At 41.0% G+C, this 25,874-nt stretch overlaps 2 protein-coding genes and 1 non-coding gene across 8 annotated transcripts in view; 1 reads left to right on the forward strand and 2 right to left on the reverse strand.

Annotated features, from left to right (window-relative positions):
* The window catches only part of DNMBP (dynamin binding protein), a 154,341-nt gene that overhangs the window by 94,209 nt on the left and 34,258 nt on the right, over window positions 1–25,874 (forward strand). For 4 of the 6 annotated variants that reach the window (XR_009498044.1, XM_059900497.1, XM_059900498.1 and 1 more), the window contains 10 exons: window positions 4,635–4,782; window positions 5,397–5,414; window positions 5,781–5,980; window positions 7,562–7,692; window positions 8,609–8,713; window positions 11,595–11,723; window positions 20,263–20,595; window positions 20,958–21,137; window positions 22,404–22,602; window positions 24,657–25,198. Coding sequence is in view for 3 of the 6 variants with exons in the window: in XM_059900497.1 (XP_059756480.1) it covers window positions 4,635–4,782; window positions 5,397–5,414; window positions 5,781–5,980; window positions 7,562–7,692; window positions 8,609–8,713; window positions 11,595–11,723; window positions 20,263–20,595; window positions 20,958–21,137; window positions 22,404–22,602; window positions 24,657–25,198 (1,985 nt within the window). In the remaining 3 variants the exon portion in view is untranslated. The remainder of the gene's footprint in view (window positions 1–4,634; window positions 4,783–5,396; window positions 5,415–5,780; window positions 5,981–7,561; window positions 7,693–8,608; window positions 8,714–11,594; window positions 11,724–20,262; window positions 20,596–20,957; window positions 21,138–22,403; window positions 22,603–24,656; window positions 25,199–25,874) is intronic. The other 2 variants (XR_009498046.1, XR_009498045.1) reach the window with 1 other exon arrangement.
* Window positions 7,164–7,235, reverse strand: TRNAA-UGC (transfer RNA alanine (anticodon UGC)). The gene has a single exon. It is a non-coding gene; the product is annotated as a tRNA-Ala (tRNA).
* On the reverse strand, window positions 18,400–18,861 carry LOC132350661 (ORM1-like protein 1). The gene has a single exon (XM_059900002.1). It carries the CDS (start codon window positions 18,859–18,861, stop codon window positions 18,400–18,402), a length of 462 nt encoding a protein of 153 aa, XP_059755985.1.

Raw genomic sequence — 25,874 nt, forward strand, 5'->3', positions numbered from 1 at the left:
AGCCATTCCGCTACACACATCACAACATCTAGCAGAAGGAAAAATTGACCCTGCGTCATTTAAGAGTAAGCAGCCTTTCCAGAGCCCCCTCACCAGAATTCCCTTTGTTTCTCATTGGCCAAAACTGGGTCACATGCATATACCTACACAGATCACTAGAGAGGGGAGTAGGCTCATGATGTTGACTTAGGCTAGGTGGTGTTGACCTGACTCACCTGGGAGAGAAATGGACATAAGAACAGTCAGGGCTCTGCCCTCCTGCAGGAATGGCTGTGGGATATTAGGTGATGGTGCAACTTTGTTAACGTTTCTCCAGTGTTTATTGTACTCCACACACCCTTTCAAGATATGTCAAGCTTTATCACACTTGTTGCCTACAACAACCCTATGAGGTTTAGCTGCTATTAATCTTACTTTACGGATAGGAAAGTGAGACTTACAGCGGGAAGTAATTTGCCCAGGGTCACATGGCTAGTACTTGATGGGACTGACATTCAGACTCAGGTCTCTTCTGTCATCTCTGCATATGCTGTTAAATTCTGTACAGAACAGCTGCAAGAGAAACTGAAGCCTGGGGTCCTGCTCTCAGTTTAATTGGAGAGGTCAGAGGTCAGGGAGGTTGAAGAAGGAGAAGCACACATTGTTTAGAGGTAGCCATGGTGGCCCCATTTTTATAGGGGTCACCGTATAAAGCATAAAAGCCAATTTATAGGATTTCATAAGGCACTTGAAATAAGTATCTGTAGGTCATTAATTTGAATTATGAAAGAAATGAGAGAAACTGATTGGTATCTGAAAGGAATTAATTATTAATCAAACTTTTTTTCAATTTATTTTATTACCTGTGTATTATGACAACAATAAAAGAGGAAATGAAAACAGAATATCCGTAATCTCACCCCCATACAATATCAGCTGTTTATTTTTGTTTTTCCCTTCCCCTTCTTGTCCCAAGACAACCGAGGATTTAGGTAGCAGACTGAGATGAGCTGAAGGCATGTGGAGGATGGGGGAGGAGAGGGCCTAGGAACCGGCCGGCTCAGAGCTTTACAAGGAGGGACAGTGTGCAGTGACCGTGCTATGCAATAGGCGAAGCCGAGGTTGGATGAGAGCACCAGCCTGGGGGCTCCAGTCTTGGTCCACCAGGAGGCCAGGCAGTGCATTCAGTGGGGAACTAATAAAGGACAAGGTTTTGAATGTCTGATAAGGGAAGGTTCTGAGAAGTCAGGGAAGGCAAATTAAAGCTTCGCTGAGCCACTAGCAAAGGGCAGATTGACATGAATTGCATAAGCAATGTTTTATTTTGCCTAAGTTTAATTTATTTTAATATATAATACATATTTTATTATATATATGTGTATATTTTATTTTTATTTTTATTTTTATTTTTTATTTTATTTTTTTTTATTTTTTTTTATTTTTTTATTTTTTTTTTTAATTTTTTTTTTTTAATTTTTTTTTTTATTTTTTTTTAATTTTTTTTTTTAATTTATTTTTTTAAAACTGCTTTTTTTTTTTTTTAATTTTATTTGTTTATTTATTTATTTATGACTGTGTTGGGTCTTCGTCTCCGCGCGAGGGCTCCCTCCAGCCGCGGCAAGCGGGGGCCACTCATTCTTCATCGCGGTGCGCGGGCCTCCCACTATCGCAGCCTCTCTTGTCGCGGAGAACAGGCTCCAGACACGCAGGCTCAGCAATTGTGGCTCACGGGCCCAGCCGCTCCGCGGCATGTGGGGTCCTCCCAGACCAGGGCTCGAACCCGTGTCCCCTGCATTGGCAGGCAGACTCTCAACCACTGCGCCACCAGGGAAGCCCTATATGTGTATATTTTAAATGTAACTTATTTTTAATACATTCACATGGCACAAAATTTGAAAGGTACCAAGAACTGCTTAATGAAAACTCTTCTATCTGTCCACTGCCACCTAGCTCTTCTCAACCAGAAGCTACTAATGTTACCAGTTTTCTTTTTTTTTAATAAATTTATTTTATTTATTTATTTATTTTTGGCTGTGTTGGGTCTTCGTTGCTGTGCGCACGCTTTCTCTAGTTGCGGCGAGCGGGGGCTACTCTTTGTTGCAGTGCGCGGGCTTCTCATTGCGGTGGCTTCTCTTGTTGCGGAGCACGGGCTCTAGGCTTGCGGGCTTCAGTAGTTGCAGCATGTGGGCTCAGTCGTTGTGGCTCGTGGGCTCTAGAGCACAGGCTCAGTAGTTGTGGCGCATGGGCTTAGTTGCTCTGTGGCATGTGGGCTCTTCCCGGACCAGGGATTGAACCCATGTCCCCTGCATTGGCAGGCGGACTCTCAACCACTGTGCCACCAGGGAAGTCCCCACCAGTTTTCTTATATCTCCTTCCAGAGAGAGTTTATCATAACAACAATTACATATGTATTTCTCGACCCTGGTCCCCCATCCCCATTTTAAAAATTTATATAAACGGTAGCATACTATTCAAACTGTTCTGCACTACGCCTTAATTCCCCTTTTAATAAAAGTATGCCTTCCAAGCAGTTTTTATGACCCAGGAATAAAAATGGAAAAATATACAGTGAGGGGATAACTTGGTGAAAATCCAGGGTAATCCAGGATGCTGGAGAAAGCATCATTGAATTAATTTATAGGCCTGATTGGAGAAGGATTCTAGTTACAGCCAGGACAGGGTCCACAGGGAAGGAGAGAATGGTAGGTGTTCAGGGCTTGGATGATTTAGAAGACGAGGAGGTTGAGATGAGGAAGAAGTACCAGGAGACTCTGGATATGTAGTAATATCTAAGGAACTGGATTTTTTATTATTTTAAACATGTCCCACAGAAAGAAATACATTTTACCTAATGACCAGGATACATGTTTGTGTGTGTGTGTCTGTGCTTACTTTTACTATGTTCAATGTTTTCTGTTATTTTCTTTTCTATTCCATTTTATTTCCTCAAAAATGTGCTGATCATACCCATAAAGTAGATTCCATGACCCATTCATGAGTTTTGACCCAAATTTGAAAGACACTGTAAATTAAGTTGTAGCTTTGTTAGTTTGTAGTTGATGTAGAAGAGTCACCATCAGGGAGGGTAAAACCCATGAATGGAGGAGGGTGCAGAGTAACCGGTGTGAGAGTGAAGGTTCTGGGAGTGCTGGTGGGGAATGGATACGAAGGGGAGAAGACAGGCAAATACCGGATGGTGAAACTGGATAAAGACATTGGTGGCTCAGGGATTCCAAAGTGGCCCTGAAGGTCAAAAGGAAGCAGCCCCACTCTTAACTCCTGTGCCTGTTGAGTCACAGGATTAGACAAAGAAAGGCTGCCAGTTGGACAGCAGCGCGAGTGTGGTTTGTATGGACACCGTCAAGGCTCTCTTTTGGAAGGAGCTATAATTAAGGAAATACATTTCATTTAAATAGAAAGTGCTCTGCACAAGAATAGGGAATTCCATAGGACACAACATGGAAGGAACAGAGGTGACCTTGTAGAGAAAGGGATGGGGTTCCCTGAGGGGAGGGGTTTATGCCCAGAGTGGCTGGGAGAAATAGTTATAGGGGAAGCAGTAAGTAGGGTCATATTTTGAGGGAGGAGCTCAAGGATGAGAGGACGTTGTCTTTTGGGGAGCAGTGCAAGCTGAAGAAGGAAGGACCAAGTACACAGAGGGAAGAAGGGCAAGAGGAAGAGCAGTTTTAACAATTCAAGGACTCGGCACATTCAGGAAGCTGATCTAAATGAAATTGCTCCGGGGAAGTTTGCTTAGGAATTGTTCCTATGCCCAAATGGTGTAGACCAGGGCTCCATGAGTAGATTTCAAGTAGTCCACCAACTTGTATAGAAGTTTCTTTATTTATAACAGAAATTCAGCGTTGATTTAAGGTATGACTGTAGGGAACAGTGACTTTGTCACCAACTGAAGTCACATGCTCATATCACATTAAGTTGTTGCAGTATCTCGAAATTCCAGCAACGACCAGAAACAACACATGTTATACCAGTTTCTTGTGTCACTCATCATACTTTGAATTATGGTGATTATTAGATTCATTGCTATGTTTTGCTATTCAGTGCTTTATGAAGAAGTGCATATATTATTATATCATAGATTCAGGGGGTTTTATATTTATATAATATATTATTAATATATTAATTTATATATTAATTTATATTATAAATTAATATATTTATTAATATGATAAACAATAGTCCTGTGTATTTACGTGCAAAGAAAAGGTTGGAAGCTGCTGCCGTAGAAGGATCTCTTCACCCCTGTGGAGATTTGGGGCTTAGAGAGCTGAGGGGTCTTTACAGGTTCTGATCACATGCCTATATGGAGAGTACTTGCAAATGCCTTACTCTGCCTGACGGAAAAGGGACTGGACTCTGTTTCAGGGACCAGCTGTGTGTGTGTGCATGCACGTGTGCATGTGTATGCATTCTGAAAAATAAATACATGGATGAGACAGTTCTCTTAAATTTTGCTTTAAATAAGTAGAATTTTAAGCTATTACATGGAAATTTCATATTAATTTGAAGGATAGTCTTATTCTCATTTCTTGTGATAGGATTATCTGGTATTAAAGTTTGGTTATATACCTTCCATTTAGTATGCTGAGAAGCAAGTTACTAAAAAACACTGTATGTTTGTGTATATTCCAAAGGACCGGTGTTTCTTGATCACCGAGATGAGCTTGAAGGAACATACAAGGTTTATTGCCAGAATCATGATGAGGCCATCTCATTGCTGGAAATATATGAGAAGGATGAGAAGATCCAGAAGCATCTTCAGGACTCCTTGGCAGATCTTAAGTAGGAGTTTTGAGCACTTCATTCCATCATAGCTCTTTAGTTCTGCCTTTTGGAAGTCACTCCCATGTCTATGTCTAGACTTCTTATGACATCTGTGGATCTATCATATTTTAAACATAAGTGATACATTATCGTAGGTCCTGTTATGTAACTTGCCTTTTCCCATTCTATATCTTGGAAATCTTAAGTAGCTTCCTGCTTGTAGTTTTATCCATTAAAATCACTTTTATCTATACACACAAAGTATTAAGTTAGCACTTTCAGGTAAGAAGCTGCCAGGAAGATAGTTTGGTCCAAATGAGAGAAAAGGTAAGAAGATAAAGTCAGTTATTCTTGACCATCAGGTGAGCGTCTCCTGTCTTAGAGAGGTAGGCTATAAGGATATAATATATGCCTAAGTAGGTCAAAGTGAAGTTAAGGGCTTATTGACTTTTTTCAATAGACTAGATATGCCACCATAGACATTCACAATTCCCCTTCTATCCCACGTGGTTTTTGTCTGCCCAGCTAATAGGCATTAGTTGGACTAATATGTTCTGAGAGGAATGTGAAAATCAGCATCAGTATTTTCTTTTAATCAGCTGTTTCTTCTTTTCATGCTCACTGCCCTGTAGGAGCCTGTACAATGAATGGTAAGTTCTTGCCACTTGATGCAGAAGCTCGTTTCATTATTTTCTTCCTTTATAGACAGAAACCTAGAAGTAGACCTGCCTTGCTGTATTTTCCTCCTTAGCACTTACCACCAAATGACACTTCATATAATGTTTGTTGGATTATTGTCTGCCTCTTTCCACCAGGGCAGGGACTTTTTTGGGTCACTACTAAATCCGCAGCACCTAGAACACTGCCTGGTGTTTATTAGGTGCCCAGTAAATGTGAATGAATGAAGTTGGGAAGTAGGGTGAAAGAACAGAGCTATATTAGGAATAACAAATACCACCTGTAGGCCCTGTGTTATTGACAGTTGACTGAAGTCTCTGTTTTTCCTTCTCTTGAAGGGGATGCACAAATTATATTAACCTGGGCTCCTTCCTCATCAAACCAGTGCAGAGAGTAATGCGCTACCCACTGCTGCTGATGGAGTTGCTGAATTCCACCCCCGAATCCCACCCAGATAAAGTGCCTTTAACCAATGCAGTCCTTGCAGTCAAGGAAATCAACGTTAACATTAATGAATATAAACGTCGAAAGGACCTGGGTAAGAAAAGTATACTTGCTGAAAAGGAGGTATACCCTTGAGAATGTTCTCCTTCTCAAAAGAATTAATTACTTCACCAGAGGTGGACAAGCAGATGGTAGGTAATAGGGCTGTGGTGAAGAAATGGTAATAGAATTTGGGGAAAATGAGATAATGAAAGAAAAAAAGCAGTGATAATAATAAAAGCACAACCATGCATGTTGGAAATAAGGCATCTGTGATAAAGCTTATAGCAGTGAGTCTTTCCTAAGAGATATAAAGACCGATTAGAGAATGGCTGATCAGGAGAGTTCCTTCAAGCATGAGTGATTGCCTTCTCAACTCATTGAAAGCAGTCCTTTTCAAGCCACACTTCTATGTGTTTGCTCCGCACGTCTGGTTGGATATTTTAGTGTTTCCAGTTAAGCTAGAACTTTTTTGTCTTCTTTCAGAAGACCCGGCTTTGCCCACCTCCCTGGTACCATCAGTCCTGCCTCTGGTCTGTGCCCCTCCCCTCCCCCACAGAACTGTGCAGTCAGTTGCCAAACACCCTCTCTTTCTTTATAATATAGAACAAACTGAACCATTTCTTTTGTCTCATCAAATCTCTTGTCGAGGCTTTGATTTTGAACACTCAATGAGTATAGCATGGTGACCATGCTAAACTGATTTATCATTCATATCCTCAAAGAATCTATAATATAACGTCTTTGCCTGTCTCTCCACTATTCTCTGTGTTTATCTAAAATCATTTTCCCCTTCTGCTTCAGCCATGTCACCCGTGTTTAATGTTGACTGTGGATGTTAAAGCTCTCTTGCCATCTAGCCCTTTGTCTTGGTTCATATCTCCTCATGTAATGTCATCTTCATCTCCTACAACAGTAAAGTGTGCCTTTTTGCTACCACCCAGGCTTCCCTTGCTACCCTTTTACTCTTATTTCCAGGCTTTTCTGCAGACTGTGCCTGATGCATGACACATAGATTAATCAAACGACTCCTGCATAGCATTTCACTATGTGAGACGATTGGATATAAATATCTCATTTGTATATGAGACCATTTTAGGTGGTCTTATAAGTCAGGTACTGTTACTTTCTACATCTTATTGGAAAGGAAAATGGGGCTCAGAGAAGTTAAGTGGCTTATTTAAGGCCACACCTTTTTTTTTTTTTTTGCCCATACCACATGGCTTGCAGGACCTTAGTTCCCTGACCAGGGATTGAACCCAGGCCCCGGCAGTGCAAGTGCAGAGTCCTAACCACTGTACCACCAGGGAATTCCCTAAGGCCACACCTTGATGAAATGACAGACCCAGGCACTGAACTCAGAGGTTTCCTTGACTCCAAATCTTAGGCTCTGTTCCTTACACCTCTGCGACCTTCTTTCCTCGTCTCTAACCTTCTCCAGTCTGCACACAGTCTCTGCTGTTCTCCAGGTATCCTATCTGTCCATAAATGGTGATTTGGATTAATGTTCTGTGTACTCAGTTATAAGCTCATTAAAAACAAGCACTAGCTCTAGTTTGGGTTGTTAGTCTCGTTTGTAGTCTGTCCATGCTCAGAAGAGGGCTTTCTTCACTCACCAATTTGACTCACTCCCCAGTCCTCAAGTACCGAAAGGGTGATGAAGATAGTCTCATGGAGAAAATTTCCAAACTGAACATCCACTCCATCATCAAGAAATCCAACCGGGTTAGCAGTCACCTGAAGCACCTCACCGGCTTTGCCCCACAGGTGAGGTTCCTGCGCTTGAAGGTTCAGCCTGTCTTTGGCTGCTTTTCAGGGCTCCACGGGGCAGCCTGCATGGTGTGAATTGGCAAGATTCCCCTCTTAGTACCTCCCCTGGTGTTTGCTAGCTGGTGGATACAGGACCCTGCAGCTACTGTTTATTTAAATCCATCCACCCAACCCTCCATCCGAGCCTTGGTGAGCTGCTTACAGTGTGTATAAAGGCAAATCAGGAGGCCAGATCGGTCACCATGTAGTAGTTATCATGGTTTTAGACACCCATAAGGAGCTTATAATCTATTTGGGGAGACAAAATTAAAATTGTAGACATGTTAAGCTAGAAGGGATTTAAGAGATCACCTTGTTCAACACCATATGTCACACATGAGGAAATGTAAAGTCTAAGGTTTGAGTGATTTGTAAAACAGTTATCAACAGAGTAGATCCAGTATCCAGACTTCATGCACTGAACCATGTGTATGTGATACAGTCAGTGGAAAATACCAGCTAAAGAATCAGTTGCTACGCTTTGTAGTTTGTTCTCTACACGCTGTGGTACTTAAGAAAACTGGAGCTCCATGAGAGTGTGCTTCATGTTGGCAAGAGATTTAATCTGAGCCTTAAAGGAGAGGGGCAGGTTTGGCATAGGGAGAGAGGAGGGCAAACCAGGCAAGGCAGCAATACTGGTGAAGCAAACAGCCTGACCAGCGAAGGGTTTCCATCAGGAACAGAGGGGGTCAGTTAGAGCCAGGAGGGCCTGTGTGTACTTAGGAGCTCTGTCAAATCCAATTCAGTATGATTCAGGGAAACATCAAAGGCTTAAAATTTAAACAAAAGATGCTTTTAAGAAAGATGCTTTTGCCAATAAGATCTATTGAGGGAGAGTCCCAATTTGCTAACAGCACTTATTTATTTTGAACAGATTAAAGATGAAGTATTTGAAGAAACAGAGAAAAACTTCCGAATGCAAGAAAGATTGATCAAATCTTTTATCCGAGACCTGTCTCTCTACCTCCAGCATATCCGGGTGAGTAAAGACATCACTCTCATTAGAATCACATACAGTGGGGAATTCCCTGGTGGTCCAATGGTTAGGATTCGGCGCTTTCACTGCCATGGGCCTGGGTTCAATCCCTGGTCAGGGAACTAAGATCCCAGCCAAAAAAAAAAGAATTACATATGGTGTAATTCCATCCGCTCTCCTGTTCATCCAGCATATTGCTTAATGAATGTGGAATAACCTGGGCTCAAATGACCAGTATGCCATGACAGACTTTTTATTGGGATTCTTACAGATATAAATACTGAATGAATATCCTCCTGTTATTGTTTTATTTATTTATTTGGTTGCACCAGGTCTTAGGTGCAGCAGGCAAACAAGTTTTGGCTTGCCAGCTCCTTAGTTGTGACACGTGGCTCCTTAGTTGTGGCACGCAAACTCTTAGTTGCGGCATGCATGTGGGATCTAGTTCCCTGACCAGGGATCAAACCTGGGCCCCCTGCACTGGGAGCGTGGAGTCTTAACCACTGTGCCACCAGGGAAGGCCCTCTTACAGGTTATTTAAAAGTTAAACAACGTCAGAAGATCAGCACTGTTGTATTCATAGTAAAGGGACCTAGCTCTTTCCTCCCTCTCTTTCGATCTTCATCACCCTTTTTTCCCACTGTCTTCTGTACCCAGTTATAGAAGAAGCACTTGTGACAGTTCATTTTGTCAAAATCATTTTGAAGATCAAATAGTAAGAGAATGGTTCTTGTGGGGTATGCTTCCTAATAATAATATTTATTTACAACTGTACATAGGCCTCTAAGGTTGTTAGAGCCAGAAATCGGTCTAGAGAGTTGGAAGAACTTGGGAGATCAGGCAGGCCCTGGTCTTCCTTCCCTCAGGCAGTGCTTCCTTCATGAAATCAGAACCAGGACGAGAATCCTTTCTCTTAATACCTGTAATTTCTCTGTTGATTTAATAGAATAGTGTTTATATAAGTATACCATATACCCCTGTCCCTCACACAGGAAAATCTCATCCCATGAAACAAATAATTTCCTTTAAAAGAGATCCTTTGCTTTTTAAAAATCATTATTGTTATTATTATTATAATTTTTTAAAAATTAATTTATTTATTTATTTTTGGCTGTGTTGGGTCTTCATTTCTGTGTGAGGGCTTTCTCTAGTTGCGGCAAGCGGGGGCCACTCTTCATCGCAGTGCGTGGGCCTCTCACTATCGGCCTCTCTTGTTGGGAGCACAGGCTCCAGATGCGCAGGCTCAGTAGTTGTGGCTCACGGGCCTAGTTGCTCCACGGCATGTGGAATCTTCCCAGACCAGGGCTCGAACCCGTGTCCCCTGCATTGGCAGGCAGATTCTCAACCACTGTGCCACCAGGGAAGCCCCCTATTATAATTTTTTAACTAAGTAAAATGGTACAAAATTCAAAAACTACCAAAGGGATAAGTATAAAGTAAAAGTAACTCCTCCCCCTCCCCTGTCTCCTAGTCACCTATAGAGGCGGACACATCTATCATATTCTTCTGTCAGAGATATGTGTGTGAGGGAGAGAGACACACATGCACTGTTGAGCATCTTGGGTTTTGCATTTTGGAAATCATTCCATATTTGCACACACAGAGCTGCCGTGTTCTTTTTTACAACTGCATAGTATTTAATTGTTATGGACATGCCATAATAAATTTAACTAGTCCCCATCGATGGATGTTTAAGTTGTTGCAAAAAATTAGAAACGTTGGCAGAAGAAATATCCTTGAACATAGATCATTTTTCTGATCTATGCGAGTATATCTGAAGGCCAGAGTACTAGATTTTCTGAGCCAAATCATATAGCAATGCAAATTTCATAGATATCATACCAGTGAGAACTCCCCACCAGCAATGTATGAAACAGTTTCCCCATCCCTTGCTAACATACAGTGTTATCAAAATCAAAATGTCTTATCTTTGCCTGCAAGAAAGGTAAAAATCGCTATTTTAATATAGTTTGAATTTACATTTCTTATATTATGAATGAAGTTGAGGATATTTTCGTATGTTTAAATCATTATATTTCTTTTTCTGTGATTTGTCTATATTTGGGGGCACTTATTTATTGATTTATTGTTCTTTTTCTTATTGACTGGTAGCACCTTTGTATATGTTGGAGAAAAGAGCCCTTCTTCTGAGATGCTGGCTTACAGATACCCCCTGCCACAGTTTGTTGACTTTTGCATTTGCTTAAAATGTTTTCTCTGTGCAGAAGAGTTTTATTTTTCTGTAGTCTAACTAAACTTTTATGGTTTCTTAGTTCTGTGTCATACTTTAAAAGGTCTTTCCCATTCCAAGATAATTTTAAAAAGATGTCTTATGTTCCAGTACTTTTATCATTTTATTTTTTTATGTTAAAGTCATCAATACAGCTGGAATTTACATTAGTATATAAGGTTTGAGGTAGGAATCCAACTTCTTGTTTTTTATCTAGTTATCTGTCATTATCATTTACTGAGTAATACCCACTGATTTGAAGTGCTTCCGACACTTCTTTTAAATAGCAAACTCTCTCCCTTCATGTTTTGAAAATGTGATCAAGTAAAAATGAGGACTTATAAGACTTTCCAGGAACACATTGGCTTAAAGTGAGAGATTTGACCAAGTATGGTTCCCTTGCCTTAGGACTTTACCCTACAATTCCTCTAATTTTGATATCTCCCTATTGGCTGTTTTCTCCCCATGTTATCTAAATGTGTAGCAAGTATACACCTGAGCACCCAACTCTTAAAAAGACCTGTCTCCCTAGCAATGGATGACAGCCCTTGGACAGGCAGGTCAGTTTGGTTCTGACTGCTAACTGCTATCTAGGATGAATGACCGAGGCTAGAAGTTCTGTCTGGTCTTACCTGTGTTTGTAACTGGCTGCAGGAATCGGCATGTGTGAAGGTGGTGGCTGCCGTGAGCATGTGGGATGTGTGCATGGAGAAGGGACACAGAGACTTGGAACAGTTCGAGAAGGTGCATCGCTACATCAGTGACCAGCTCTTCACAAATTTTGTAAGTGACTCTTCAGCCCACTTTTTTCAGGTTGGGCCTCTTCGCAGGGTTCTCTCTAACATCCAGCTCATGGAAAAGTTAATTCCATAGAAACACGCTTCCATGGACCAGGACTCCTAGTGTCCTTTAGCTAAGTTCATATCAGAATTTTATATTCAGAACCTGACTTTCAATCAGCTGAAAGGACAGATAGGACCTGCATGTATGCAAATAGATTTTTTTATAGCTTGTGATCAGCCCAGTTTCAGGGGACAAAGGAAAACCAGGAAATTTAATCTGGTATCACTACTGATAACTGATCAAAAGAAAACAACTAAAGAACTAATAACTTAAAATGGAATATTTATGCATAGTTAAGAGATCAACAGATAGATTTTTGAAATGGCACAAACTATTTTGTAAAGACTACTAAATGCCAAATTGCTTGGGAAATTCTAAATATATATTCTATATATATCTCCTGAGTAGAAATGGGTGGGCTTTGATAGTTTCTTGGAGATCTCTGGATGCTTGAAGCATCTTTAGAAAACATTGGGGGAACTTGGGGGGAACATACAGTTATTCTAACAGTAGCATCTTATTAAAAGTAATTTACTAAGCACCTATTTGTGTTCTTTTGTGTCAATATTGTGCCCTCTATGTCTATCCCTCTAGAAAGAATTAGACAAAAACTTTTGAAAAGTGAAAACAGATTATTACTAAGTAGTTATGAGTAGAAGAGGTATGATGGGTGTGTGAAAGTTTCTCTACCCCAGATTTATGTAACAACTAAATCTTTTTTTAAATTTATTTTTTATTGATGTATAGTTAAATTACAATGTTATGTTAATTACTTCTGTACAGCAAAGTGACTCAGTTACACATATATATGCATTCTTTTTTATATTCTTTTCCATTATAGTTTTTTTATTTTTTTTACACCAAAGAAAAATTTATTAAAGTATAGATTACTGGTTATTTAAAAATACATGAGAAAAGATATACGAAGGCATTATCATACAACTGATTTCTAAACTCAATACTTTTGAAATACAAAACAATGATCATTACCCCCAAAAGTCAGTTTGAAACAAATTGATTTTTTTTTTTTTTTTTTGATTGAATACTATTTAATCATAAAAAGTCATACAAATCTATATAAATTGATATGGAACAACATTGTTATATATTTTTAAGTGAGGAAAAGGAGGTTAGAACATAGAATATGCCATGTGATTTCCTAATTTGGGGGGAAAGTTTGAGGGTGCTTTTTTTTTTTTTTTTTTTTTTTTTTCCACACACACACACACTGTATTTTATTTTTACAAGAGATAAATAGACTGACACCAAGCATTGTACATGGATGACCACAACAAAAGCAACAATGATTGCAATTACCAAACATGAAACACACTCATACTATGTCATAGTATTGACATTCAGTCCAGTAATCCTCCACTGTAACAGCTCCTTTACTTTGCAGTGAAAATTGATTTGTATATTCTTTGCCTCTGAGTCCTTGTGGAATTTTTTTTTTTTTTTTTTAAATTCAGACAGAAAGTCACAAAAATTATACTCATCCTCATCAGTTCACTCAGTCCCATGTAATTAATTTTTTTTTTTTCATCTTGATCTTTTGTTAGCACTTTTATGAGTTCATCAGTTTTTCATTAGAGTTCTGAAAATGCTTATTCATTCAGTTCAGCAGTACAGTCCGTTACCAGAAACCTGTACTTGTCAGAGTCTTTTCCATGTATTTCTTGAAGATGAAACCCTTTTATAGGAACATATTTGCAAAATCATCAGAGTACACCCAGAACTGTCTGTAAATGACAAAAGACTTAAAAATGACCATGGTTAAAGATTTGATGACAGTTCATAATAATGCAGTTGACAAGAAAATTAGTTATTTCTGAGATATACATTTTAAAGTAATAAATAGGATTATTACTTATAACATTATACCAGAACATATAAGATTTTTAGAAATTTCATGTAATGTCTGAAACATTTATATTAACATATTTCCATACATATTTCCATACAAGTACAAATATAAGATTTTTAGAAATTTCATGTAATGTCTGAAACATTTATATTAACATATTTCCATACATATTTCCATACAAATACAAATATGATTTTTAGAAATTTCATGTAATGTCTGAAACATTTATATTAACATATTTCCATACATATTTCCATACAAATACAAATATAAGATTTTTAGAAATTTCATGTAATGTCTGAAACATTTATATTAACATGTTTCCATACAAATAACCCAATGAAAGTTTAGTATTAGTTGTTTTGTTGAAACAAATTGATTTTTAAGTTGGTATTATAATTGTTTTCACTCAATTTTGCTTACAAATGTTACTAGGTTTTTCAGTTTCGTCACATATCAGAACTTTTTTTGACGTGTTTACTTCTCAAAGTAGAATATAGTTATTTCTTGCAAGTAATGTCAGCAACTATAGAAAGCTTCTCTTAAGTCACAAGGATTCAATATGGTTGCTGCTTTGGAAATAGTTACCATTCTGAGTTATCTATACTAAGACTCATGTATTGACAAGCAAAATATTAATGGGCAAAGTATGGAGATTGAGAGCAGGAGGACTAAGAAAAGATATCTTTTACTGCAGACCTGCTAAAAAAAGACTCCATTATTTACTCTGATAGTATTGCTAGAGAAGCAGTTTTCTGCCAGATCACAGGTTGGCTATGTAGTTGTCCATTTTAAATTTCCATCGCTAAAGAATGGCAGACTTCAACAATTAGACTGCTCAACCAAATAAGCAGAATTTTAAGTTACCATATACTTTAATTACGAGAAATAAATTATTTTCTTAATTGGTTTAGCAGCCTTGTATCTGGAAAGGCAGCAAAACCCACTTTGTTCCAAAATTAGAAGGCCGACTCAGAGGCTGCTTCTAAGATGCCTAACTATCTTCTATCATCAATCAGTCATGAAGGTGGACCTTCATGAACTCAGTAACTTAATAAATGTAAAAATGAACTCATCTATCAACACAGTGTTGAGCCTGCAAAACCAAAAAAGTACATTCATAAGGTAGGAATTGGTTTGTATAAAACAAGAGAGTATATATCCTCTTATATAACACAAGAGGAATATGCATGGTAATAAAAACAATCTATAATAAACTTGTCTCTTAGGATGCTTTGTATTTCTGCAGTGTCTGTTGTAACTTCTCCTTCTCATTTCTGATTTTATTGATTTGAGTCCTCTCCCTCTTTTTCTTGATGAGTCTGGCTAATGGCTTATCAATTTTGTTTATCTTCTCAAAGAACCAGCTTTTAGTTTTATTGATCTTTGCTATTGTTTTCTTTGTTTCTATTTCATTTATTTCTGCTCTGATCTTTATGATTTCTTTCCTTCTGCTAACTTTGGGTTTTGGTTGTTCTTCTTTCTCTAGTTTCTTTAGGTGTAAGGTTAGATTGTTTACTTGAGATTTTTCTTGTTTCTTGAGGTAGGCTTGTATAGCTATAAACTTCCCTCTTAGAACTGCTTTTGCTGCATCCCATAGGTTTTGGGTCATCGTGTTTTCATTGTCATTTGTCTCTAGGTATTTTTTGATTTCCTCTTTGATTTCTTCAGTGATCTCTTGGTTATTTAGTAACGTATTGTTTAGCCTCCATGTGTTTGTCTTTTTTACGTTTTTTTCCCTGTAATTCATTTCTAATCTCATAGCATTGTGGTCAGAAAAGATGCTTGATATGATTTCAATTTTCTTAAATTTACTGAGGCTTGATTTGTGACCCAAGATGTGATCTATCCTGGAGAATGTTCCGTGCGCACTTGAGAAGAACGTGTAATCTGCCGTTTTTGGATGGAATGTCCTATAAATATCAATTAAATCTATCTGGTCTATTGCGTCATTTAAAGCTTCTGTTTCCTTATTTATTTTCATTTTGGATGATCTGTCCATTGGTGTAAGTGAGGTGTTATAAAGTCCCCCACTATTATTGTGTTACTGTCAATTTCCTCTTTTATGGCTGTTAGCAGTTGCCTTATGTATTGAGGTGCTCCTATGTTGGGTGCATATATATTTATAATTGTTATATCTTCTTCTTGGATTGATCCTTTGATCATTATGTAGTGTCCTTCTTTGTCTCTTGTAACATTCTTTATTTTAAAGTCTATTTTATCTGATATGAGTATAGCTACTCCAGCTTTCTTTTGATTTCCATTTGCATGGAATATCTTTTTCCATCCTCTCACTTTCAGTCTGTATGTGTCCCTAGGTCTAAAGTGGGTCTCTTGTAGACAGCATATATATGGGTCTTGTTTTTGTATCCATTCAGCAAGCCTGTGTCTTTTGGTTGGAGCATTTAATCCATTCACGTTTAAGGTAATTATCAATATGTATGTTCCTATGACCATTTTCTTAATTGTTTTGGGTTTGTTTTTGTAGGTCCTTTTCTTCTCTTGTGTTTCCCACTTAGAGAAGTTCCTTTAACATTTGTTGTAGAGCTGGTTTGGTGGTGCTGAATTCTCTTAGCTTTTGCTTGTCTGTAAAGCTTTTGATTTCTCCATCAAATCTGAATGAGATCCTTGCCGGTAGAGTAATCTTGGTTGTAAGTTCTTCCCTTTCATCACTTTAAGTATATCATGCCACTCCCTTCTGGCTTGTAGAGTTTCTGCTGAGAAATCAGCTGTTATCCTTATGGGAGTTGCCTTGTATGTTATTTGTCGTTTTTCCCTTGCTGCTTTCAATAATTTTTCTTTGTCTTTAATTTTTGCCATTTTGATTACTATGTGTCTCGGCGTGTTTCTCCTTGGGTTTATCCTGTATGGGACTCTCTGTGCTTCCTGGACTTGGGTGGCTATTTCCTTTCCCATGTTAGGGAAGTTTTCGACTATAATCTCTTCAAGTATTTTCTCGGTCCTTTCTCTCTCTCTTCTCCTTCTGGGACCCCTATAATGTGAATGTTGTTGCGTTTAATGTTGTCCCAGAGGTCTCTTAGGCTGTCTTCATTTCTTTTCATTCTTTTTTCTTTATTCTGTTCCACAGCAGTGAATTCCACCATTCTGTCTTCCAGGTCACTTATCCATTCTTCTGCCTCAGTTATTCTGCTATTGATTCCTTCTAGTGTAGTTTTCATTTCAGTTATTGTATTGGTCATCTCTGTTTGTTTGTTCTTTAATTCTTCTAGGTCTTTGTTAATCATTTCTTGCATCTTCTCAATCTTTGCCTCCATTCTTATTCCAAGGTCCTGGATCATCTTCACTATCATTGTTCTGAATTCTTTTTCTGGAAGGTTGCCTATCTCCACTTCATTTAGTTGTTTTTCTGGGGTTTTTTCTTGTTCCTTCATCTGGTATATAGCCCTCTGCCTTTTCATCTTGTCTATCTTTCTGTAACTGTGGGTTTTGGTCCACAGGCTGCAGGATTGTAGTTTTTCTTGCTTCTGCTGTCTGTCCTCTGGTGGTTGAGGCTATCTAAGAGGCTTGATGGGAGGCTCTGGTGGTGGGTAGAGCTGACTGTTGCTGTGGCCGACAGAGCTCCATAACACTTTAATCCACCTGACTGTTGATGGGTGGGGCTGGGTTCCCTCCCTGTTGGTTGTTTTGCCTGAGGCAACCCAACACTGGAACCTACCTGGGCTCTTTGATGGGGTTAATGGCAGACTCTGGGAGGGCTCACACCAAGGAGCACTTCCCAGAACCTCCGCTGCCAGTGTCCTTGTCCCCACAGTGAAACAGAGCCACCCCCCGCCTCTGCAGGAGACCCCCCAACACCAGCAGGCAGGTCTGGTTCAGTCTCCCCCAGGGTCACTGCTCCTTCCCCTGAGTCCTGATGCGCACACTACTTTGTGTGTGCCCTCCAAGAGTGGGGTCTCTGTTTCCCCCAGTCCTGTCAAAGTCCTGCAATCAATTCCCACTAGGCTTCAAAGTCTGATTCTCTAGGAATTCCTCCTCCCGTTGCCGGACCCCCAGGTTGGGAAGCCTGACGTGGGGCTCAGAAGCTTCACTCCAGTGGGTGGACTTCTGTGGTATAAGTGTTCGCCAGTCTGTGAGTCACCCACCCAGCAGTTATGGGATTTGATTTTACTCTGATTGCGCCCCTCCTACCGTCTCACTGTGGCTTCTCCTCTGTCCTTGGACGTGGGGTATCCTCCTTGGTGAGTTCCAGTGTCTTCCTGTCGATGATTGTCCAGCAGCCAGTTGTGATTCTGGTGCTCTCGAAAGAGGGAGTGAGAGCACGTCCTTCTACTCCGCCATCTTGGTTAATCTATAATAAACTTGTAAAGAAATGATTCTGGTTTACATGTAACTCTGCTTAAACTGACCATGACTGAATGATTAAACATTTTCTTCTCCTAACATAATGCCCATTCATTATAAGCTAAGCTGGACTTAGTTTCTTATAAATCTCTTATTTCCTTGGATTTATCTACTACACCCTTACTTTATAGCCATTTAACTTATAAGCTGGGCCTGCCCAGCCTGCCTCTAAAGCCCCTCTTCAGAAGGATACCAGATGCATTAAACAGAGGCATCTTCTCATAAGAATCTGCACTTCAAAACAGCATATGAAGAACCAGCAGTTGGCTCTCCAATGTAGCTACCTCTCGTTTCACATTATCACAGAAACAGTGCAGTTTACTAACCACTCCTTCCTTACAGAAAACTCAGTAGCTGTAAAAATTTTTGTTCATTTCAGAACAGATTTCAATACTTATTAATTCCAGAGATCTGAACACCATGTAGCTGTGGCATTTTGGGATTTAGCACACTCAGGAGAGAAGCTGTGTTTAAGATGAAGTGAGTTGGATCATACTTCGTATAGAAACTTGCCAGAAAATGTAGAATTATTGGAGAAATTGTGAAAAACTTCCGTGAAGATGTAAACTGTACTCCATAGTCCAGTTGTTCCCAGTGAGTTAGGAGCCTCGCTTTACCCTGGTCAGGAGTTTCAAATGGTGTTCCTTTTACTGCATGCAGAAATACATACATGCCCAGATTATGTATAACATTTGTTAAGGTCCAAGCAACAGGAACACTGAAGAAGGGAATACTGAGTAAAACGATATGAAGCAAGCCAACTCCCAATGCATATGTCAGCCACAGACCCCAGCTGTTCATTATACAGGTATTTGGATTCACCTCACTGTGGTCAGCTCCAACATTCATGTTTGCGCCGCCACCCTACTCCCGGCGGCTGGCTGGCTCGGAGCAGTATCAGCTCCGCAGCGGCTGCAGGGCCGACGGCGGCGTCTCCTCCGTTATGGTTTATTGCAGGATATTGAATATAGTTCCCTGTGCTACACAGCGGGACCTTATTGTTTGTCCATTCTCTATATACCAGTTTGCATCTGCTAATCCCCAACTCCCAATCCAACCCTCTCCCACCTCCTTCCCCCTTGGCAGCCACCAGTGTATTCTCTATGTCCCTGATTTTGTTTCTGTTTCATAGATAGGTTCATTTGTGTCATATTTTATTTATTTATTTATTTATTTATTAAATAAATAAATTTATTTATTTTTGGCAGCATTGGGTCTTTGTTGCTGCACACGTGCTTTCTGTAGTTGCAGTGAGCGGGGGCTACCCTTTGTTGCAGTGCATGGGCTTCTCATTGGGTGGCTTCTCTTTTTTTGGAGCACAGACTCTAGGTGCATGGGCTTCAGTAGTTGTGGCATGCGGGCTCAGTAGTCGTGCTTTGCGGGCTCTAGAGCGCAGGCTCAGTAGTTGTGGCACACGGGCTTAGTTGCTCCACATCATGTGGAATCTTCCCGGACCAGGGCTCAAACCCATGTCCCCTGCATTGGCAGGCAGATTGTTAACCACTACGCCACCAGGGAAGTCCTGTGTCATATTTTAGATTCCATGTATAAGTGGTATCATATGTTATTTGCTTTGTCTTTTCTGACTTACTTCACTTAGTATCATAATCTCTGGTTGCATCCATGTTGTTGCAGATGGCATTATTTCGTTCTTTTTTATGGCTGAGTAGTATTCCATTGTATATATGTACCACATCTTCTTTATCAATTCATCTGTCAACAGACATTTAGGTTGTTTCCATGTCTTGGCTATTGTGAATAGTGTTGCTGTGAACATAGAGGTGCATGAATCTTTTTGAATTATGGTTTTGTTTGGGTATATGCCCAGGAGTGGGATTGTTGAGTCATATGGTAATTCTATTTTTAACAACTAAATATTAAGTTAAATTCAAGTTATATATAGACACATACACATAAGTGATACCAGACAGATGGTCACAAATGGGTTGTAATGCAAACATCATGTTCATGTATGTAGTTTAGCATTTGTTATCAACTATGCAGCTATTTTGCACACTCATTGTTTGGCGTGAGCAAATTGTTGGGTGAAGAGTTATAAGCTGAGAAGCTTTGTGGAATATGTGCATACATCTGGTGTTGGATAAGCAGAACACTGTCGGATCTGCATGGGTTTAGCTCGTGCACCAGGAGCAAAGCAGGTGGTACAGGACCTAACAAAATCCACCTGAAGAGAGTTTTGAGAATAACAAGTTCGGGACACTGAACACCACGCCTTTCTCATCCCCACAGAAGGAGAGGACAGAGCGGCTGGTCATCTCTCCCCTGAATCAGTTACTGAGCATGTTCACGGGGCCCCACAAGCTGGTGCAGAAACGCTTTGACAAGCTTCTGGACTTCTATAACTGTACAGAACGGGCAGAGAAGCTGAAGGACAAAAAGACCCTGGAGGAGCTGCAGTCGGCCCGGAACAACTACGAGGCCCTGAACGCCCAGCTGCTGGACGAGCTGCCCAAGTTCCATCAGTACGCGCAGGGCCTCTTCAGCAACTGTGTGCATGGCTACGCCGAGGCCCACTGTGACTTCGTGCGCCAGGCGCTGGAGCAGCTGAAGCCGTTGCTCTCGGTGAGGCCCGCCCTCCCCATGGAAAAGTAGACTCCCAAGTTCTCCTGGAGTTTTTCTGGGAATACACAGCCAGGTTGTCAGAGACATTATTAAACTAGGTAGATTAAGTATGTCACTAGGTCAGGCCTGTCGGGAATCAGAATTCTTGATCCCTTGATGGAGCCGGGGAACCCGTGGCCTTTAAATGGCTCTCCTTCCACCCTGAGAGATCCTGGAGGAGCCAGCCAGCTCGGGCTGTGGGCACTGGGCTGCGGTGTTGGTGGCTTACACTTGAGTTTTAGGGAGACTGTGCCAGTCCTGGGATCGTTCACGTGTGTTCTCTTCTTTCCTCTGTCTCTGCTCTCCCTGTGCATGGACTCCAGTTACTCAAAGTCACCGGCAGGGAAGGGAACCTGATTGCCGTCTTCCATGAGGAGCACAGCAGGGTCCTGCAGCAACTCCAGGTTTTCACCTTCTTCCCAGAGTCTCTTCCTGCCACCAAGAGGTCACTTGAGAGGAAAACTATGGACCGCCAGTCCACCCGAAAGCCATTCCTGGGCCTGGTGAGTGGAACTGGAGAGGCTCATATGACCTGGTGGTTAAGGTGCGAATTCCTGAGTGAGGCCGCCTGGGTTCAGATCCCAATTCTGACAAGGACTTACTCTGTGTCCTTGAGCAAGTGCTTCATCGGTTTCCTCATGTCTAAAACACAGATAATAGTTATACCTACATCATAGAGTTGTTTTGAGATTCAAATGAGTTAAAATATATAAAACACTTGGACATTGCCTGGCACTAGTTAGCATTATTCAAGTAAGCTATCATCATCATCATTATTATTATTAATATTGATGGACTCAGCTCTGTCTCTACAGATGAGCAATTTAATAGGAGTTTAAATATTTTATAATAATTGGAGAATAAAGGTTATTGAGTTCAAATCTATCATGCTCTCATTCATTCATTCCTTCACTCACTATCACTATGCACCACTAGTGTTCCTGCTGGTACAGGCTTCAGAATGCCCTCTGAAAAGCATTCTTGGATCCTGTCCTATACAATGAAAGGAGTTAGTAAAGGATTAATATTAGTACTTTGATCAGTCAAAGGAACTGGTTTAAGGGTATGTTAATTCTGCCAGGCTCCCTATTTTTGATCATGTATTGGAAAAGTTGGTTATCTGATATACTGCCAAACAGTTAATGGCTGACCGCTTTTTAACCTGGAGTTATTTTCTTTTTGAACTCGATTCTTGCATATTCTGAAAAGTAGGGTAAGATATACCAGATTATATGGGGTAAAAATCTAAAAGACTGCTGATTTATCTGTGCTTACAATATTTTTGCCCCATGTAATCCCATAGACATTAATTTATATGATCTAAAAGAGGGAATCAGATTTTTTAATCATGTTTACTTTTTCTTATTTTTATGAATATTATTTGTTTTTATAGATATGAAGTCTAGATAAGGAAAGTTTCAGTTGTTTAGATTCATAGAGTAAAATACAAGAAGACCTACTCATATTACTTAGATATTTTGATTCTTTAGGTGGCACTTTAATCACATATTTTTGTCACAGGATAACAGATATAAAACTAAGGGTGTGTTAAATTTTCTTACTACAAAGGCACCAAAACATGACCTAAGAGATTACGGTTTTTACCTAGCCACGTGGTCTGACTCAGGCGCAAAGGCATCTGATGGGAGTAGGGAGCTGGCTGTCATTGCCTCCATTTCTGAGACTGACAGCATATGGGATTAAATACGGCTGCTGGGATAACGGCCAGGAAGGGGTTTGATGATTATATTTCTTATATTGCCTTTCAGCCAAGTTACATGCTTCAGTCGGAAGAACTCCGGACCTCCCTCTTGGCAAGGTATCCCCCTGAAAAGCTCTTCCAAGCAGAACGGAACTTCAATGCTGCCCAGGACCTGGACGTCTCACTTCTGGAAGGCGACCTGGTGGGCGTGATCAAGAAAAAGGACCCCATGGGCAGCCAGAACCGCTGGCTGATTGACAATGGAGGTAAGAACAGTAGACGACAGATTACCGTAACTCTAAATGAGGAAAGAGTGATTTGGACTGTGCCTGAATCCTGTGTAGGCCAGAGAAAAATATGAGAGTCTTTGATTAAAGGGAAAAGCAACCTTAAAATTTCTCTCCATCTCTAGAGAGTGTAATGCTCAAGTCATTACTGAAACAAAACCAGTCTTTGATTTTGTTTTTGTTTTTAAAAAATTCCAGAGGAGACTCCATTACTTACCTTGCAAGATCTTGCCTTGCTTTACCTTTACAGGCAGTGAATCCTGCCTGAAGGGTCCTTTGCCCTCTCGATCCTAACCTGAGTGAACCACAAGTTCTGTAGGTGTGTTTTGTGAGCATATGAATTTAAAACCTGTAAGAAGGGGTTGTTTGCTTTTTGAGTCCCCCCCCTCCACTACCAGCAAACAATTTTACTTCATGACTATTTAGGGAATGACTTTAAAAACAGCTTACAGCTTTTTTTTCTGGTGGGAGTGGGGGTGGGGAAGGCATACAGAATTTTTTTTCAACGTACAAAGAATAATGCCTATCCATAATCCTTTTTCCACAATTCCAAAATCTGAAAAGCTTTGAAAAATCAGAGGGTTCTTTTTCAGAACTAATTTGCCAAAACCTGCCCTGATCTGAACTCATTTGGTGACAAAACCTGAACAAATGATGTGAGGCTGTTTATGATCATTACTTTTCCTTTTTGGTGTGACTAGTCATATACGTTTTGCTACAGAAACATGAATGGATTTGACTATAGGGTGTTGACCCAGACCCTGCTGGGGATATCATGAAATCTATAGTATACTTGATTACCTTTCCTGAACCCCAAAATCTGAATTCCAAAACACATCCGGCCCCGGCCTTTTAGAAAAGGATTGTGGGCCTCTATAATAAACATCTATGTTCATACCACAAGAACTGAAAGTTTTAACATTTCTCAGTTTCTTTAAAAGTGTTGTGTGGATTTTTTTCTCCTCCCCCAGCCCCCTGTTCTGCTTACCCAAAATAATAAAGATTGAAATGGGAAAGGAAGGACGAAGGATGGGGCCCCCAGGGTGATGACAGGTGAGAGCCACTGATAGACAGATGAACTCCTAGTGAAGATCCAGGCTGTTTGAGCCCCCCCATCCTTGGGGTTCTTCCTTATCTACTAAATCCTGGTGGGTAAAGTGGCAGCCAGAAGCTCACAGCATCAGCTTTTAGACCCTCCACCCCTTGGCATCTGCTCAGGGAACTCCTCCCCGTTGTCCAGCAGATAGAACAAATGCAGGCTGGCCTTTTTTTTAGGTCCAGGAAACACTCTGAAGATCAAGACAGAGATGGCCCTTGCTCGAGTCGAGGTTACATACTCTGGGTCCCTGCCTTAGCAGATAATTCTTTCCTAATAAATATAACAATTTTTCCTATGGATTAGGGATCTCAATCCCTAATCTATGCTTAAAAGTTTTAGCTGAGGGCCCTTTCTGTCCTCATCTTAGGCAATTTATTGATATGAACATGTGTTAGATGTGTATTCTAACTAATATAAGCAGCTAGTTCTCACAGTATTCCCACCTCATTCCTAAACCAGGGACAGAGATTCAAGTGTGTGGTTGGAGAGGGCAGGGAGGCATAGCCGAGGGGCTCTGTCATGCTGAGGATGGTTTTTAAAATCCCTTTTTACCACACTCGATGGACAATTGAACACATCCTTAGTTAAGTCTTCCCCTTAGCCTTTGCTCCCATGGTCTGGCCCTTCTGTTTTCTTCATCTGCTCACACTCAGACATGTGGTCTGTGGTTGTTTATGTTACTGTCTCTTAATTCTCAGCAAAGCCCCTTGTCACTCACCTGTTGTGTGGTTGTAATAGGTGTGAACTGGCAGGAGGCCGCAGCATCTTGTCTCCACCACCCACACTGTGCCCTGGGATGGTGTCTGTTCTGTTTGTCTCTAGGGATCTTATTTTGTCTCACTATTGACCTTAAACCATAGTTTCTTCTCTCCTGATTTCCTCCACCCTCCTCCTCCCACGAAAAGCTCTTCGTGTTTGTTTTTCCTGCCCACAGTCACCAAAGGCTTTGTGTACAGCTCCTTCCTGAAGCCCTACAATGCACGCCGCAGCCACTCCGACGCCTCCGTGGGCAGCCACTCCTCCACCGAGTCGGAGCACGGCAGCTCCTCCCCCAGGTTCCCCCGGCGGCAGAACAGCGGCGGCACCTTGACCTTCAATCCCAGCAGTGTGGCCGTGTCCTTTAGCTCAGGGCCTTCCCAGAAACAGCCTCCAGACACATCTTCACTGACGGAATTTGACCAAGGAACTCTCAGCGCATCCTTGAACTCAGAGAGCAGTCCTTCCAGATGCCCCTCGGACCCAGACTGCCCCTCCCAGCACGGGTCCTGGGACTCGGTAGACGCTGCCAGAGACCTTCACCAGCCTGCTCCCACTCTGAGGAGCTCCCGAAACCCCAGGCATCCAGAAATGGCTGGTTACTCCGTGCCAGGGCGAAACGGGCAGGGTAGAGACCTCGTAAAAGGATGTGCAAGAACAGCCCTGTCTCTGGATGACAGAAACGGACAGCTGGAAAACAGCGAGGCGGAAGGCAACCAGGTGAGTGCGGCCCGGGTACGGTGGTTACTGCGCCTGAGCAGATGCAGGTGATGCCCTCCCAGGAGTGGGCGTGTCAGAGGCCTACCCAGGGCCTGGGGGTGACCTGGAGATGGGCTCGCAGACAAATCCTTAAAGCAGTTGTGGAAACTCACTGCTGTAAGAGTGGGCAGCGCCACCCCTTCTGGGCCCTTCCCTGGCTGACTTCACAGGCTATTGTGTCTTGGGGCATTTACAAGGTTTACCATGAAGCTTTTCCCACTCTTCCAGCGTGCTGATTTTTCCATTGTATAAAGTCTGCTGTTTAACTCGTCTACTTAGTTTTTTATTCAAATAACTATATGTTTATTTCTAGAATTCAGAAATAAAAGTCTGGCTCTGCTTCAGTTTTTCCTGTTCTTTTCATAATGGCCTGCTCTTGTCTTTGTATCTTAAACATTTTAAACCTACATATTTTAAAGCCACTTTCACATCCACAGCTGAGGAATCCCTGGCCACCTGCCTCTTGCCTTTGCTCACTTGCAGCAGTGAGTCTCTGTGTGTGTCTTACCTTCGTCTGTGAGCTCTCTGTGGTTCTGGTACAAACCACAGCCCAGGACGCACATCCCAGCTCTGGACCCACCAGCAGACAGTTTTTCTAGACGTGATAAGGGAGGAAATGGCCCTTTCTTAGATTCTG

The sequence above is a fragment of the Balaenoptera ricei genome, chromosome 16 (assembly GCF_028023285.1).
Source record: "Balaenoptera ricei isolate mBalRic1 chromosome 16, mBalRic1.hap2, whole genome shotgun sequence".
NCBI lineage: Eukaryota > Metazoa > Chordata > Mammalia > Artiodactyla > Balaenopteridae > Balaenoptera > Balaenoptera ricei.

Coding starts and splice junctions, on each gene's coding strand:
- LOC132350661 (XM_059900002.1), bottom strand. CDS start 18,861: ATGAATGTTGGAGCTGACCACAGTGAGGTGAATCCAAATACCTGTATA.